This window comes from Phoenix dactylifera, chromosome 3 (genome assembly GCF_009389715.1).
Source record: "Phoenix dactylifera cultivar Barhee BC4 chromosome 3, palm_55x_up_171113_PBpolish2nd_filt_p, whole genome shotgun sequence".
NCBI classification, from domain to species: domain Eukaryota; kingdom Viridiplantae; phylum Streptophyta; class Magnoliopsida; order Arecales; family Arecaceae; genus Phoenix; species Phoenix dactylifera.
This window is the reverse complement of record NC_052394.1, coordinates 9,081,789-9,098,574: the sequence shown is the minus strand read 5'-3', so window position 1 is coordinate 9,098,574 and position 16,786 is coordinate 9,081,789. Positions and strand designations below refer to the sequence as shown.

Sequence of the window (16,786 nt, the reverse complement as noted above, 5' to 3'; positions counted from 1 at the left end):
GGATTACAAAAATCAATATTAAATCCAAACCGAAAAATGATTAAATCTGGATTCTCCAATTTTTTGTTGGTCCGATCCAAATATTACTTGGGTTTGAGTTGTGCGGCATGAGTGCAACGAACAAATTAAGAATCCTGCAATACCAAACAGAATTAGATGGTCTCCATACAGTGGAGATGTTTGCAAGGTGCTCATGTCACGCTATAGTTATATAATTTCAACCATCTAGGGTAAAATTTGAAGAATTGTCGATTTTAGACTATAACATTAAGTCAGATGGGTAGGCATCTAGTTAAATTGGATTACCTTTGAGATTATTGGCACCTAAAATATATTAAACAAGTAAACAACAATAGTTTTCTGAAGGAGATGATAACGAAAAGAGTTTAAAAAAAAATTAAACGCCATCAGAATAGCCTGATCTTTGTTAACCAAAAGCAATCAAGCACCCTGATTCCTCACTTTATGCCCCCGGGTGCTCGACCACTGTCCCACCCTCTGAAACAACTACTTCCTTGCCCCAAAAAGTTCCAATCAAAATGACAACACTTCACAAGAGCCCACCAAATTTCACTGCCTGCTGTACCAATTCATTAGCCCATCCTTTCAGCACCGCACCAATCCATATAATTAACTTCAATGAACCGACCCCATCCTCGCGTCCAAAGGATGGTATCATCCCCGACTACTTCCGTAAAGCAATAAGCTCCGAAAAAGAACAAAAGGGAAAAGAAAGCTGGTGGCAAAGCATTCCAGGCTCTGAACTTATGGGAAACTTCATAAAGACGATCCACCACTTGATTCTTCAGCTTTTTTTTCTTTTTTTGATTCTTCTGGTTGAAAAGCAGCAATTGATTGAAAAATTTAGTCCAAAAAAAAACATTTGATTGAAAAATAAACCATAGCATGCTCATACGAGGAAACAAAAACAACAATTATTTAACATCCAATCTAAATAAACCAAAGAGGTCTACATAAAGCTTGGAAAGAGAAATCAAGAGGCGGAATGAAAAGTATAGTTCAAACTTGTTTTGCCTTCGAAACTCAATATAGCATACACACTCCGAGACACAACGAATCAAACATCAAGCTTTCCTGATCCCTGAGCACATTAAGAAAACCCATGCCGCCGTACTTCACAAATCAATCCCACAGAAATGACAATTTGTAAGTGAAAGCGGGGGCGGGAACAGCTCTACTTGAGTGTCTGATGCAAAGGTCTAATCTGTATTAATTAAGCAACTACTACAACAGTACCAACAATCGTCATCTAGGAGAGGATAAAATAAACAGCAATTCTGGCATTCGGTTTTGTTTTCCTAACATAAGTTCAGCATAGTTCCAAATTTTAACAGCACAACCAACAGTCTTGGTGCCCTAGATGGTGGCCAAGCAAAACAGTTTTCTCCGGTAATCCATAACCTTCCCAATCCACACAAATATGTGGCTTCCTATTTGACCATCTTGGGAAACAGATCAGCTTTAATCAGACTTAGCCTGTCCAGGGGCATAAAGAAAGCAAAAAAAAACATCAAACAAGTAAATATTATCGCAAAATCAGAAATTGAGTAAAAAGGAATAGTTGTTTATACAGCAGGGGATCGAGAACGCGATGAACTCCTGCTCCTACTAGGACCGTGCTTCCTTGGACTTCTGCTCGCAGGTTTGCTACGGCGTGGCTGCACAAGCACAGTTTCAGTTGAACAAATATGGAAAAATAATAAGATCTAATTTCATGGTGTAACTTACAGAAATCAAGGGTGATCTGGATTTCGATTGTGATCTGCAAAAAGTTCCAGAAACAACTCAATTCAATATCCACATGGCTGCTTTAACAGCTTGATCCAAAAGCCTCGACACCTCTTCCACGTCAGAGTTACCATATTGAAAGGAAAAAAAGGCTACTTAAAAACTTGGAAAGGATGCAATTCTCAAAGGAAATTTAACACATGCATAGCAATCCAATAATGTGACGTAAAAAAATATCATTAAAAAGGTCGGTGATATTTAAGCCATAGTCAAAAGTCAACAAACTATAATTAGAACTACCAATGACCAGAGTAATTTAAAAACCTAGGCAGCAACAAATAATCCGTAATGAATAATAGAGATGAGATGTATCATTTTCATTATACCACCAAAATCCAAATCCAGAATCCAACCGCAAATAATGTTGAAGATCGAAGGTGAAACTTGTTTCTACCACTGTTTTGGTGAGTCCCAATTCCACATAGTGCATGGAAATCCAGCTCTATGGTCGCAACCCATCCTTTCTGCCCCACTGAACTCCAATGGGTATCAGCTAAAGGCCAAAAGGCATAAAAGTTAATATGCTTTCTGGATTTCCGAAGCTGCTCGCTTATGAAACAGCATACCTCACACAACCAAAAGAATTGCAGGCACTTGCACCAAATCCCATCAAGATCCTAATATGCAATCCCCAGATCACCGCATAGGTCCAAATCTAGAAAACAGACAAGGCAACTTTCAAAAACACAGGATGATAACTGGACAGTATCGAACGTTCTTACACACGGGCAGCCATGCTTAAAGAAAATTTTCAATTGGAGGAAAGCTCACAAAATGAGGGGGGCAGGGGGGACAAGCATAATGGCAGGGGCACTAGAATCAACTAATTTTTCATGAACACATCAATCATAAAGCACACTATCAAAAAACCTACAAAAAATTGTGAATGCAAAGCTACTGCTAGAGAAACAAAATTTTATTTCATAAATAATAATATCCAAAATAAAGCACAAAGTGATTTGTAGCATGACAATGTACAATAAGTTACAGTCACGTTAACAATCTTCCAAACTGAAAGGAAATAACAGCTGTAAATTGAACCTGCCAACCCCAGTATAGTGGAAATGATGTTAAAGGTCAAAGTACCACCACAAGTGCAGAAGATCACTTGCAACTGCGTGGTTAGGCATGCATGAGTTTGAATTACAGTATCAACCAGAAAGAATTGTGCAGACAGAGGCAACATAAGATTTATTTATGCAGCTGTGAAAATTAAGTCAAGACTGGTTGACAAGCTTTGTGTTATAGTCACTTCATTAAGGATTTCACACCAACAAAATGCAACTGGTAAAAAAAACCAACATCTAGATCTAATAAGACCAAAATATATTCACAATTTATACCTAATTTTAACGTGCCTGCTGCATCATCACTGCCCCTCTCTAGTCTCATCCCTCTTAGCCCCTGAAACTGCTCTGCTCAAACTGCTGCAACTACTCTCTGTTGCTATCCTCTTCGACATTGCAACCTCCAAGTAACTGACAGGTATTTTCTACAATTACATGAATACAAATTCTGGAGTACAGATACTTGTACACTTGGACACAACATAGCCCACTGACAACCCTTGGCAAACCTAAAATAGAGCGCCCTCCATACTCAGCTAGAAATGTCTGCACTAGGCACAAGCTCGTGGGAATGCCATGTCATTACACACTTCATGAAACACCCAGAGAAGTAGAGCACCTCCCCATTTTCGCCCTGCTTCTCCCTATCTTCCTTTATTCCTTTATTTTCCATCCTTCTAGTGTTTGATCAAATGAGGAAGGAGGCTGGAATCTCACCCGCCTCCCTTCTTTGGTTGCCAGTGGTGGGGAGCTGGACCTTGCATCCCTGCCATTTTTGGCACTGTCCTGTTAAGGAGGCTGGGAGTCGCATCCTGTTAAGGAGGATTGCCTTAATATCCGAACCAGCAAGGGAAGGGGCAGCTACCCATCTTCGCCGGAGACACACAAGAGGCGCTGTACATATTTCCTTTTTCCACCATCCCACCCATCCACCCCCCACCTTGCCCCCCAACAAAAAAAAAAAAAACTTTCTTATTCTTCTCCTTTCTCCCCTGGTTTGCCATCACCACCTCCTCTATACTCACTCTTCCTCTGTGTTCTCTTTTTCTCCAGCGCCCCTGTTCCAAGGAGGCCTTTCGAAAATCATCAGCACTACTGTCGCTACCTCACCGGCCAGCACATCCTCTCCACTGGGTTCTCTCGATCAATCAATCAAGAGCCTTCCCCTTTCCTAATCCATCTCTCACTCTCTGTTCTCATTCTCTAATGCTCTCAGTAGAAAATGCCCGGACACATAAGGTTAATTATTTGGGACTTCAAATGTTAAGAATGCAAGCACCATTACCTGCACAAGTGTCCTTCAACAGGAAACTCTGAAAAGTATCAGAACTTTCAGACAACTTGAGCAGGATATTCCAATTCCAGAGTGCTAGGTAGAATATTATTGTGTCTCATCATATCCAGGTGTAGATGTAGATGCTACATAGTTGGTTCTCATCCTTCAGAGACTAGAAGTATAATACGAGCATCTGTTGACAAAAGGATCATCCTAAGATGATCATATCATGGCCATTGAAAACAAATCAAATCAGACTATTAATGTGATTATTCCAACTAGATTGAGTATTACATATATGATGATAATAGTAGTGATTGTTTCTCTTAGACCCGCTATTTAAATAACTAGAAAAAACCTTCTAGTTCAGTCAGAAAAGAACTATCATTGTCGATCTCAAAAATCTGATTTTCAATATCAAAACATACAGAAAAACTGTCACCATCACTATCCCTAACTAAAAAAGTATCATCAAAGATCAAACTCCAAATATCCCTAATATCAAATAAATAATCAACATTTCTGAAACTACAACTGCCACTACCCTGACTAGAAATGTTTTCTCCGTACCATTGAGAATGGGTTCTTCATTGATTTATTTAGTCCACACCTATGTTCTAACTTATCATTAGACAACATCGAATTGAACCATTTTTTACATGGTCTTCTTGCCCCCTATTTGACGAAAATACAATAGATGAATGGTCATTCCATGAATAATCAATTTACTATTTTATTTCCTATTGGAAATTAAGCATATGAATCCAATCATTAGGATTGTTAAGATCACCAACTAATCGACACACTTAATGAACCAAGAACGCAAGAGAAAACCATGAGGTCAAATCTATCAATAGCACCAATCAATCCACTCACAACAACATCGAACACAATTTCCCATGAGCCAAAACCATCCAAATATTGTCTGAACCCTAATAAAAAGTGGATTATCGATAGATTTCATAAGATCTAAAATATCCAATTGTCATATTATATGTGGTCCATGGGATAAGGCAGGTCAGCATAACAAACAAACACACACACACAGCCTGCACCTGCTAATAACAGTAGCAGCAGTGGCAACTCTAAGTAATCAATTTGCCAAGAAAACGTCAACAAGCTAAAAGAAAAGGCAAATTTAAGCTGACTAGTAAATGCTATTTCAACATAGCAGGAAATATCATATTTGAATGCTGACAAGTAAAGGTGTAGCAAGTGCATATCACCCCTTATACAAATCAAATAAACACTGCAAATCATCCCCAACTTATCCTTCAATATAGCAAGACACCATTGCAATTTCTATAATTTCTCAGACATGTAACATGCAACTCATGAGCAAGATTGCTGCACCTTACAAGACCATGTAAAGTATGATATCCCCAACTAAATACAATTTTGAATGGCCCTTTCAGGGCCTTTACAAGAAACTTTATGGTAAACTATGAACCATAAAACAAGTACATGCAATTTATTCTAGGTAAACAAACTCAGAATCATCTGAAAAGACAAAGGCATACCTTGACAAGGAGCGCCCCCTTGATCCTGAACGAGATCGAGAAGACACAGATCTTGATCTAGATCTCGACAAAGAACGGCGTGATGATCTAGCCTTCGGAGACTTGCTGCAAATATTCAATTTATGTTAAAAGACATCACATTTTATCACAATAATGGCAAATAAATCTACACCCAACCTTTGGCTCCGGCTGACACTTCTACTGCGACTAGGACTCCGGCTTCTTGAGTAGGAACGGCTACGGCTTCGGCTCCTAGATAAGCTTCTCCTAGAATCATACTCCCTCACCTATAGAACAAAAATATTGGAAATTGGATGAGAAATTCAGCATACTCGACATGTTGCAGAAAAAAAGAAAGAAGCAGCTGCCAATGATTTGCAAAAGGTCAGACCCTTATATATGCCCGAGAAAATGCATTGCGAAACTCAGAGTCATCGAGCTTTCTGATCTGCCAATGGAGAAAAATACTATCAGAAGAATTTTTTTACAAAAATAAAGACAAAATTAAATATTACGAAATCTAAAAAAGGGAAAGAATGAAAGAAAGAAAGAAAGAAAGAATTCTTAACAGAAGGAGCTATAGTAAAACATCATCATTCTTTACCCAAAAGCCTTTTCCCATCAATATGATATTAGCTACAGAGCATAATAACTAGAGGAGGCTCCAAGGAAAACTTAGATTTCTGATAAAGGCCTTTTCCCACATTGAAGTGAGTATTACATTACTTAAATGGCCAGCGGTTCCATACCATTACATGCCACTTTGCAAGTACAAGCAGATCACAGGCAGAAGACATGATCGACCTACCGCATATTTCATATCCTCATAGTTTGTATAATCCACAATTCCTGTAGTACCTGCACAAGCAAAAAAGAATGAATAATATATCAATTATTTAACTCAGAATTCTTGATTACAAGATAAATAAAATCCACAGCCCCTTCATCTTATACAAGAGGCCAAATTATGAAATCATGCGTCAATATGTAAGTGATGTGCATGTGAAGAGAGAGGGAGGAGAGAGAGTAGTTGCACATAAAAGGTGAAGAAAAAGGCACAACTGGTGAAAAAAAGAAAAATCATTCCCAATGTAGGCCTTATCCTCTAGAAGAAACAAGAGAAAACAATGGTACAATGCCACTGCCACCATAGGTATCATCACCACCGCTACCTCCAAGCATTGTTCGTGGAGATGCAGATGACAAAGGTCATCTTGTTGAGATTGTGCAAGAGTTTCAAAAGTGGTACAATGTCAACAACTTCGCAGGAAAATACAACTCGACTACCAGTGTTTTATTCAAGAAAGTTGCCAATATTGAGTTACAGTTCAAGCAATACAAAGTACAAACTGCTTGTTTTGATGCAAGTCATGTAGCTAAGCTAATGTCCAATTGTCAAACTGGCCTTACAGAGATCGGGAGGCAAGGAACACCCAGGCCATAATCATTGCACAGAGGACGCAAGAATTTTAACGTTTGGCAGTTAGATCAATCAAGTTAAACAAAAAAAGGATACTTAACATTAGGTTAGAATGAGACTTTCGAAGGACTAGAATAAATCAAAGCATGAATACACACACACATGTACATGCTAATATCTGTATATGAGTCTGTATGTGTTTTATGTAGATACGTCCATGCATATAACGGTGCATATGAAAATTCAAGATCTACTGCACCAAATGAATTTCTAAATCCATTCTCAGCTGATAAAAAAAAAAGAAAGCCTAATCAGAAAATCTTTAACAATGAAAAGAATATTTAATGAAAACATTTGAGAACAAGCTCAAATTACCTATATATGGCCTCAAATACTCCCTCCAATCTAGGTGGCAATTTTGGCAAAAAAAATTACAAAAAGGAAAGAGCAAAAAGGCAACCAGATCATGCTAAACCACAATACCTTAAGCACTTTCTTCCACAACTTCCTACACATTATCATTGGCTAAACCAAAGAAGAGAAAACTCTTGATCTTCTTTTCTTCCATTTAACTATTTCCTTCTTTTTCATTTGATCAAATGTTTTATGTAAACTAGAATTCGAAAACTTGCTCCATTTCACCAATATCACTAAGTAGAACATTTTACATACATATAAGCATACATGAGCCCATATACCAACTCACTCGCGCACACATAGTTGCAAACAGGTCATTCAAAGACTGGAGTCACTGGACAGAGTTTTTCAAAGCTACCTCCTGATCATTTTAAGTTAAACACAAACCTTTTTTTATATATCAAATAGAGATCTAGAGCAGCTCACCTCCACCATCACGGAACACTTCAGAGAAACAAACATCACCAGCTCGGCGCATATGATCCTGAATTTGGAGAATTTCAAAACCACAGTATCCAGAAAAGGGGAAAATTTAGAATGAAAATACTACCATATTTCCAAACCTTTAGATCTTGCCAAGATGCAGACGAAGGTAGACCAGTGACAAGAACTGCATGAAATAACATATAACAAACCTCAAAAGCAAAATTCATATTTAGGATTACAATCACACAACTTTAGCCAAGAACGCACCACGATACTCTGAACGCCTCGAGACACCACCACGGCGTCCCCCACTATTATAACTGCTATGTCGTTCAAATGATGAAGACTGGCCTCGTCCACCATGTGCAAGTTCCACCTGTATGCAAGAAAAAGAACTTAGCTGTAAAATAACAAGAGATCAGTAGAAATACTAACAACTTTGTCGATAAAAATGCCTACTCTTAATCTATGACCGTCAAAATTATATCCATCACGACCACGAATAGCATCTTCAGCATCACGAGCATCTTCAAACTGCAAGAAACAGAAATATACTGTGAATGCTAACCAGCATTATTTTTTATTTTATTTTGTTTAGCAACAAAAATAAGTGAACTACAATTAGCACAAATATTCTGGTTTTTTTTATACAGGGTAGAATTTCCCATAACATTTGGTCATGAGGATAACACTACCTCAACAAAAGCATAACCAGGAGGCCTTGGAGGAATCTTCAGATCAATATCAACAATGGGCCCATACTGCAAAACACATTTAAATCAGATATTAAATGTCATCAGAAATATGAAGCAGAAAACTATCAATATTTGCAATCCCTTTTTGGTAGCATAATATCTACAATACTGTAAACTGTTCACAATAATAGATGGTACAGTTTTAAAATGTGGTGCATAAGGCCGCATATGCAAGCGCAACCCCTTGACCGCGCTGCATTGCCCATATGCAGTTAGCATATGTGGTCATAGTGCTTGTGGGCAGAAAAGTTGGTCCATTTAACATTATGAAGCTGTACATGTAGTTCAACTAGCATTGTACAGCTGCATATGTGGCCCACTTAGCATTATGGAACCAAATATATGGCCCATTCTTATGTGGACCTGCGCAGATGGAGCATATTCAAACTAATGGTTCGGTATGATGTGGTTTCAATTATGTGATAACTGCTACTAGTATTACATAATAAGTAATAAGCACTAACCTTTAATTATCATTGTTACTCATAATTATGATTATTTATCCCAAAAAAATTACTATCATTATTGTTGTTTATATTGTATAATAAACTTTATTTATCTTGATATAGTTTCAAAAAAAATACTAACTGCATATAGGCCCACATATGCTGCCCGAATACAGCATAAGTGCTATAGAGTCCCTTGAGGCCTTGACACCTGCAAACACAAGCCACTTTTTAAAACACTGATAGATGGTGTAGTTGCTAATGCTATTGCTCCACAGGTTATTGGTCTTTGCTAGAGCCTCTATTAAAGCCTAGAAAATTTGATTAGAAACCTCAATTATATTGTTTCATATACAATATAACTGAATATGTTCAATGGACAATTAACACTTATCTTTTATTAGAGAAGTTATCAACATGTTCAACTCAAAATTAAACAACAACCTTTCCCTGTGCTGAATTCAATAGAGAAGATAAATAAATGCAGAGTGTCTATACCTCCATTCAAGATATATCTATGGTCAGGCTTCCATCCTTAAAGTTGTCTATTTTCATATCTCCAATCTCGTCAAGATAATTGTGGGAACTGATTTCTTTTGTGCAAATAATTCTCCTGATTTTTATTCCGAATAGCATAATTCGTGTGTCCTGTCAGTATTGTCAAACATGTTCCAAATTTGACACTTCTTTTGCCACCAACAACAAAAAAAAACTACTTGTTTAATGAGTTTAACATTTCTAATATCACAATGAACACATCAAATTATTATTTTAATAGCTTAATCCATTGTAGTCTCCTGCATTCTTGATTCAGCAACTCCACCTTTTACACCACAACCCTAAACTTGCAAATGGAGTGCGCTAGCTTTCTTTCAGTCAATGATTTAAAAGGCATATATTTCATATTACACGAGAAAGTACTTAGTTTTTTTTTGGTACAACAACGGCTCCCACTCAACGAGTGTGAATACGGCCAACAAGATCAAAAAATAAAAGACTACATAAGGCACAAGCACTGACATGTGGTTCGCCCAAATGAAACCTCCAGAATGGTGGGTTGCATAGGAGGCAACCCAGTCTGCAACACTGTCTGCCCCCCTGTATACATGCGTGGCCTGATAGAAGACACTCCCCCAGCAATCTGCGGACGTCATGGAGCAGCGGCCTCCCCTCCGCACGACATCTCCGACCCCGAACCCACTCAATCACCATGGCCAAGTCTCCCTCGAGGAGGATGCGTTCAGTGCCCAACACCAACCTCACATAGGAAATGCCCTCCCATGCCGCTCTAAGCTCGACGCAAACAACAAATGTGTCGAAGATACTTAGTTGAAAATGTATATTGCCTTCTTAAGTGGATCAGTTATTTAAATTCACTATGAGTTAGAATAAAATAAACCATCTGAAACATGCACACTTTCATAATCAATTGGTAAGAAATCTTACACTCCAATCTTTTCTCCATTGTAGATTCCAAGAAAAGGTTAATAACTTCTAGAACCTAGTTGTAACTCGATCCCTTCATAATGGTTAAATGCTTCTTCCTAATTCATTTTCCAATTTCAGACTCAAAACTTGCTTGCTTTAAATGATTCGAAGTCATTTGAACTTGTTGCATAGCCATAAATATCCAAAACAGGAACAAATCTTTATCAAAACATTTTTTGTACAAAGGCACAACAACATTATGTGTGCAAATATCTAGGTTAATCAAGTGAGTAAATTCCCATGTACTGAAATCTCTTTTCAAATCTAAACAGGAACAAATCTCTTTTCAAATCACTAGTTTCCACGATACATTAGCAATAAAGTAATTTTCCATTATCTATGCACAACCATCAAGAAACATATCTGTAACCATCTTTATCCAACAATAGTGACTAAAATCATATAAAGAACAGAAGCCTTTTGAAATAGTAGTACAACATCCAGTCCCAATATTAAAAAAATCTCCACACACATTATAGAACAATAAGTATTCATGTTCAATCAACTGTCTTGACAATTTGAACTATTAGCATCACTCCAGAATTGTAGACTTAAACCCACCTGTCGCATGCAAGAAGCTCCCAAGAATTATATTCATCTTTTAAAAGGTTTAGTCTATTACAATCTACCTTTATCTGATCTTACTACACGAACAACACCTTTTCTTAATTCATAAAGGAGTCTTCTTTGCTTACATCAGTTATCACAATGTGATTCTTTTTTCAGCTTCAACTCCAACAAAATAAGTCAGCTGAACTTGATTGATTCTTGCTTCAATCCTCCAAAACCCATTTATTCAATAACTATTCCAATTTCCAAGGTTTATTTGAAATAGTCTATGGTATGCTTGACTAAAAAGTTCATAAAATTGCTCGGTAGTACATATCATGCATGACGAGTATACCCACAACACATTTAACCCCATATTCTTAGGTTCATTTTCTACTTAAAACACATTAAGGCTACAATTCCTTATTACACCCCTTACTAACAACTTAGTAGTACAGAACTTTGAAACAAAAAACTTTGAAAACTTACACATGTCGATAAGCCTCTTATGGAAGCATTATAAAAACACCTAGGTAGTAATTCTGTTTCAAAAACTAGAGTGAATAGTCCCATGATAGTCCTAATCACCAGTTGTCACCATATAGGCTCCATGCAATTTGTCAGAAGAAGCAATTTAACATGGTTTAGAAACCCTACTGGGCTAACAGTGCTTCATGACCATATCAAATTGTGTGACCCCAACCATGTATTGAGTTTGCTCCTCCACGATGAGCAATTGAACCTGTTCAAAATCTCAACTTTATGAAGTTGTCTACCTGAATCTCTTCTGCATTTAGCATCTCCACAAACTTATTGACCGTTTTTGAGAAGTTCAAACAACTGAGTAACATATATAGTAATGAGATTCTAACCAAGAATGGTATTTATAATACTCTGACATCCTTGAAATCCCCAAATTCAATGCATTCTTGCTTTCCATTTGCTAATATAAACATGTCAAAACACATGCACTTTTCATCATGTCCTTTTCGGTAAACCAATTGAAGTTCTCGCAATCATATATTACTTTCATCTCTTAAATTTGATCTGAACCCATGAGATGAGATTTTGTTGTAAACAAGGATACAAAAACTGAAAAAGCATTTATTTAAAGTAAATATTGGATATCTATATATATATACACACACAAATACACAATCAAAAGACACCTTACACCCCAAAAATACTAGCAATAGCCCCATTATAAGGCACATCAAGTAAATTTGTCTTGGAACTAAATAAGATCTGTCAACAATAGATCTTACATAATCATGGCTTAGGATGTTATATCACCTAAATCATCACGTATCAACAACAGAACTTATTGTACATGCTGCTGCTACACACTAAAAATTTTTGAAACTCTAGTCCAAATGGGCATGAATTATCCTTTCAAATTCAACATCTTTGTCCCCCCCCCCCAAAAAAGCAAGTTATTAACTTGGCCATTTGTAGTTAGGCCTGTTAACAGGCCAAGCCGAGCCCGAGCCTGGGAGGTTCGGGCTCGGCTCGTTTCACAGAATCTTGGGCTCGGGCTCGGTACCAAGCTTTGTATTGGGCTCAAGCTCGGGCTTGCTTGACAAAGCAAAAGCTCGGGCTTGAGCTCGTAAAGCTCGTTTCAGTTACGAGCCTGAGCCCGAGCCTGAGCCCGAGCTTGGGCTTGCTCTTCCTCCGGTTTCAAATAAAAAGCCTTTACATTTAAGTGCTTTGTTTGCAGGCACTGTGCTTCCCGAGGCTGCCCTGCCTCCCTGTAACACTAAGAAATTTCTCTGACGGGGTTATGAGCAACAAAAACCAAAGAAAAGTATAGGTGTTAATCCTAGTACTAGTATCAATAGTAGTAGGTTGGTAGGGACTGCAAAAGATATAATGGAGCCCTCTGGGACTAGCCGTACCCTGGACCTGGGTCTAGAGATAGAGAGTGTTGTGGTGACAACCCCCACAAGAAATGAACAGTCACGTCGCCCTTGCCACCGCCTTTTTTGTGCTTACGGCCTTCGCCTCCCTGCATCTTTTCCGTTTCGGCCGGGCAGTGAAGTTGTCGCCTGTTAGGGAGGAGAAACAAAGTTACTTTGGTTTTTGTTGTGTTCGTCTTTTAAGGGGACGTTTGATTGCTTTTTGCTGCGGCGAGTAACAGTGCAGATCTTTTGCTTGTGGGAAGAGGAGAGCGCCCCAGTTTCCGTCGATACACGAATATGGAAGCACTGGTCCTATACGGCAACTGGGTGTGAAAAAAAGCTGGCAAGTACGGGTGGGGGGAGGGAAGGGGGAAAACAAAGGAGGTCCAACGCCAGAACCAAATTCAAAATGATGGGAAACTGGCCCGACCTGCTCCGTGCACCGTGCTTGGTGCCAGGCAATTTTAAGTCACGAGCCTAAATGGGCTCGTGAGCTGCTCGGGCTCGGGCTCGGGCTCGAGCTTGAATTTAAATGGGCCTCATTTTGGGCTCGAGCTCGAGCTCGTTTGACTAACGAGCCGAGCTTTTACTGGGCCGAGCCCGAGCAGCTCGGCCTGTTAACAGGTCCATTTGTAGTAATAAAAATCCAAAATAAGTCCAATTTCAACAGCCTTCAACACTGTTTCACAAAACAAGTATTGCACCAAATTACCCTGAGAAGCAAGCTAAAAGTTCAAAGACATTTAAGTCTGGCAGCACATAAACAGCCCAACCACATAAGAATCAAAATAAATCTCCATAAAAATAAAAAGAAGAGTTCATTTAAAAAAAAACCTAATCCTAAAATTGTATAAGGCACACAAAGTGGGCTTATTATTTTTCCAGAAATCATAAGCCGTGCTTAACCTGTCACATTTGCATGTTATTTTACATCAAAAAAAATATATACGATGACTTTTTGCCTCTTACGCAGATTCTCTGAGAACTTTTAATGGGAATATCAGAAAATTCTATATTCCTACAATAAAAGATCAAAATAGTAACTACTTCTTGCTCTCATACCAAATAGGCCACATCAATAAGCTTCAATCAAAACTCACAAACCTTGTAAAACAGATCTTCAACTTCCCTCTCGCGGATGTCTCCGGGGAGATTGCCAACATATAGGGTTCGACTGGAACGCTTGCTCATATTTCCTGCAGTCCGAGAAAAAATCAAACAACGACCAGCAAATGAGAAGAAAATCCTATAAAAAACGCAAAAAAACGAACCTTGAGTCAAGAAATCAACCATCGAGAAAAACGAATTCACAAAAAAGGGATAAGTCCATTACCCATCTCAATTTTCAAGAAAAAATCACGGCTTAAACCTAGAAATATCTTCAAGATAAACGATGCGATCAAGAGAACATATAGCTTCAAGAAATCGAAACCTTAACAGTAAAACCCTAGAATCGAAACAGAAAAATTCCACCGTTGAAACGGGTAGCTAAAAAGGACCATAAAGAGGGCAAATTAGGGGGTTTTGCCCTACGATTTGTACGATTCGGACCGGGAGGCGGGGGGGTGGCGGGCGATGAACTCTCACCTGGGCGTCGGAGAAGAGACCGAGGACGGCTGCCTTGTTCGGGGCTTACCAAGGAAAGGGGCTAATGTTGTAGGATTTGGGTGAGAGCGGGGCGACGGCATAAATAGAGGCGCCGCTGCTTCAAGATTCGGGTGTTACGTTCTGACCGTTGATTCGGATATCTTCATACCCCGGCTAGTGTTGAGCGCGTCCGTTGCGCGAGAGGATTGTGGACGGTTGTGATTGCCTGTTAGGTTAAGATTTTTAGACTGATTGTAATTTCCCTTCTAAGTCATGCTGGCTGAACTTTTTATACCACATCCCGGTTTCGAGGCCGGGTTGTGTCGGAGGATTCACCTTCACTCGCATGAATTTACTATTAAATCATATGATGATCTCTTTAAGATCCACGCAGATAGACTGATGAAGAAATTTGGAGTGCTTTAAAAGTTGTGCAAAATATGATCCGATAGTTGAAGCTATGAAAAAATATCGATCGTTCTTTCGCACGAGAGATACAACCCGAATTCTAGTTTTGATGGTGTAATTGTGTAAAGATTAAACAGACAATCAGATAAAAGATTGGATATTAAGTTCTCGTTCTCTTATGAGATCATCTTCTCAATAAAATAACAAACTCTTCTTAACCTATTATTTCCCTAATAAAATTATTTTCCTTTTAGAAAAGCATTTTTAACATATTATATTCCTACCAAAAAAATCTTCACCTCTATTTTTTTCAAAAAAAAAATCTAGCCTCTATTTCTTCATGGTTAATGAAGGTTTAATTAGTTCAATGGCCTAAGCTATATAGTTTTCCTATTGTTTCTTCAATTATTTACTTGTTTTTATAATGGAAATAATTGAAGTGTTGTAGGTATCAATCATAATAACGAAAACAAGTGGGAGGCCTGAAACAAATTTTCTTGCCTTTACTTCTTTTTGCATTTGACATACCAATCGATGTCAAGCCAATCGAAGCAATTGAGAGGGTTAGTATCGTTGTATTTTTACATGATTAATCAGGGTTTTATTAAAACAATAACCTAAGTTGAATAGTTTTTGTGTTTTCTTTCAATTATTCATTTGTTTTTATAATGGAAACGATTAATGTATTGTAGGCACTAGTTGAAATTATTTGAAATTTGAAATTGGATTGCTACAGCTAGCTAGAAGCGAGGCTTAGGCCCTATTTGGAGGAGCTGTTACTAGTAGAGCTTTTGGATGTAGAGCTGTTAGAAGTAGAGCTGTCTGAAGCAGAGCGTTTATAAAAAGCTGTTTGCTGTTTGGTAACTACATTTCTAAAGTGCTGTGGTACTTTAACATGTGTTTGGTAAACAAACTGAGAAAGTACTTTTGTGTGACAAAATGACCATAAAGGACATTACCAGTATTATACAACAAAGCATAATAAAATATAATATGTATTAATACATAAATATATGATATAGTATAATATTAATGTAATGTAATATAATATTATTATAATATAGTACTATAACATTATGTATTATAGAATAATAATTTAATATAATATTAAATTATTTAACATAACATATCAATATATTATGATATAATGTAATATAATATTATATTTATAGAATAATACAATAATAAATATATAAAATATTATAATTATTAGTGTAAATTAATTTTTCATCCTTCTAATAACCATTTATCTTTCTAATAAATTTTCTAGCTAGGTGATAAAATTGGTTAAATAATTACTAATATTATTTATTTATTTAGATTAGATTATTTGCCACTTACCCATTATTTTTCTTTTTATTTATTTTATTTAGTTATTTATTTATTTATTATTTTATTTCATTGAAATATAGAGGGGTCGCCGGCCATGGGTGGTGGCCGGCATGGTGGCTGCCACCATGGGCAACCATAAGCTCCCAAAACAAAAAAAAAAGAAAAAAAAAAAGAAGAGGAAGAAGGAACAGTGACAGCGGCGTTGAGAGGAAGAAGAAGAAAAAGAGGGAGAGGAAGGGGATGGGTGAGAGAGGAAGAGGCGGGATGAGGATTTTGGGGGGAAAAAGTGAGATTTAAATGGGGTATTTTGGTCCAAAAAGCAGCTTCCCGACAAAGCTGAAAATAGCATTTTCGGAAAGCTCCAAATTGGAGCTTCTCCCCAAAAGCT

At 37.6% G+C, this 16,786-nt stretch overlaps 1 protein-coding gene across 11 annotated transcripts; it reads right to left on the bottom strand.

Annotated features, from left to right (window-relative positions):
- Window positions 1-1,007: 1,007 nt before the first annotated feature.
- On the bottom strand, window positions 1,008-14,769 carry LOC103715300 (serine/arginine-rich-splicing factor SR34). 11 transcript variants are annotated; one of them, XR_605368.4, is made up of 16 exons: window positions 14,659-14,769; window positions 14,176-14,267; window positions 8,631-8,696; window positions 8,395-8,469; window positions 8,203-8,311; window positions 8,073-8,119; window positions 7,936-7,993; window positions 6,481-6,530; window positions 6,064-6,120; window positions 5,850-5,959; window positions 5,673-5,777; window positions 2,376-2,464; window positions 2,136-2,302; window positions 1,750-1,862; window positions 1,593-1,679; window positions 1,008-1,497 (listed from the first exon to the last, which is right to left on the bottom strand). XR_605368.4 is itself a non-coding variant. In XM_008802886.4 (14 exons), the coding sequence occupies exons 2-14, from the start codon at window positions 14,260-14,262 to the stop codon at window positions 1,483-1,485; spliced, it is 900 nt and encodes a 299-aa protein (XP_008801108.1). In that variant the 5' UTR covers window positions 14,263-14,267; window positions 14,659-14,768; the 3' UTR covers window positions 1,008-1,482. The 11 variants fall into 11 exon arrangements, 1 of the variants encoding a protein (XP_008801108.1); XR_605370.4 differs by having other exon boundaries at window positions 1,750-1,783; XR_605369.4 differs by having other exon boundaries at window positions 2,204-2,302.
- Between the last annotated feature and the right edge of the window lie 2,017 nt (window positions 14,770-16,786).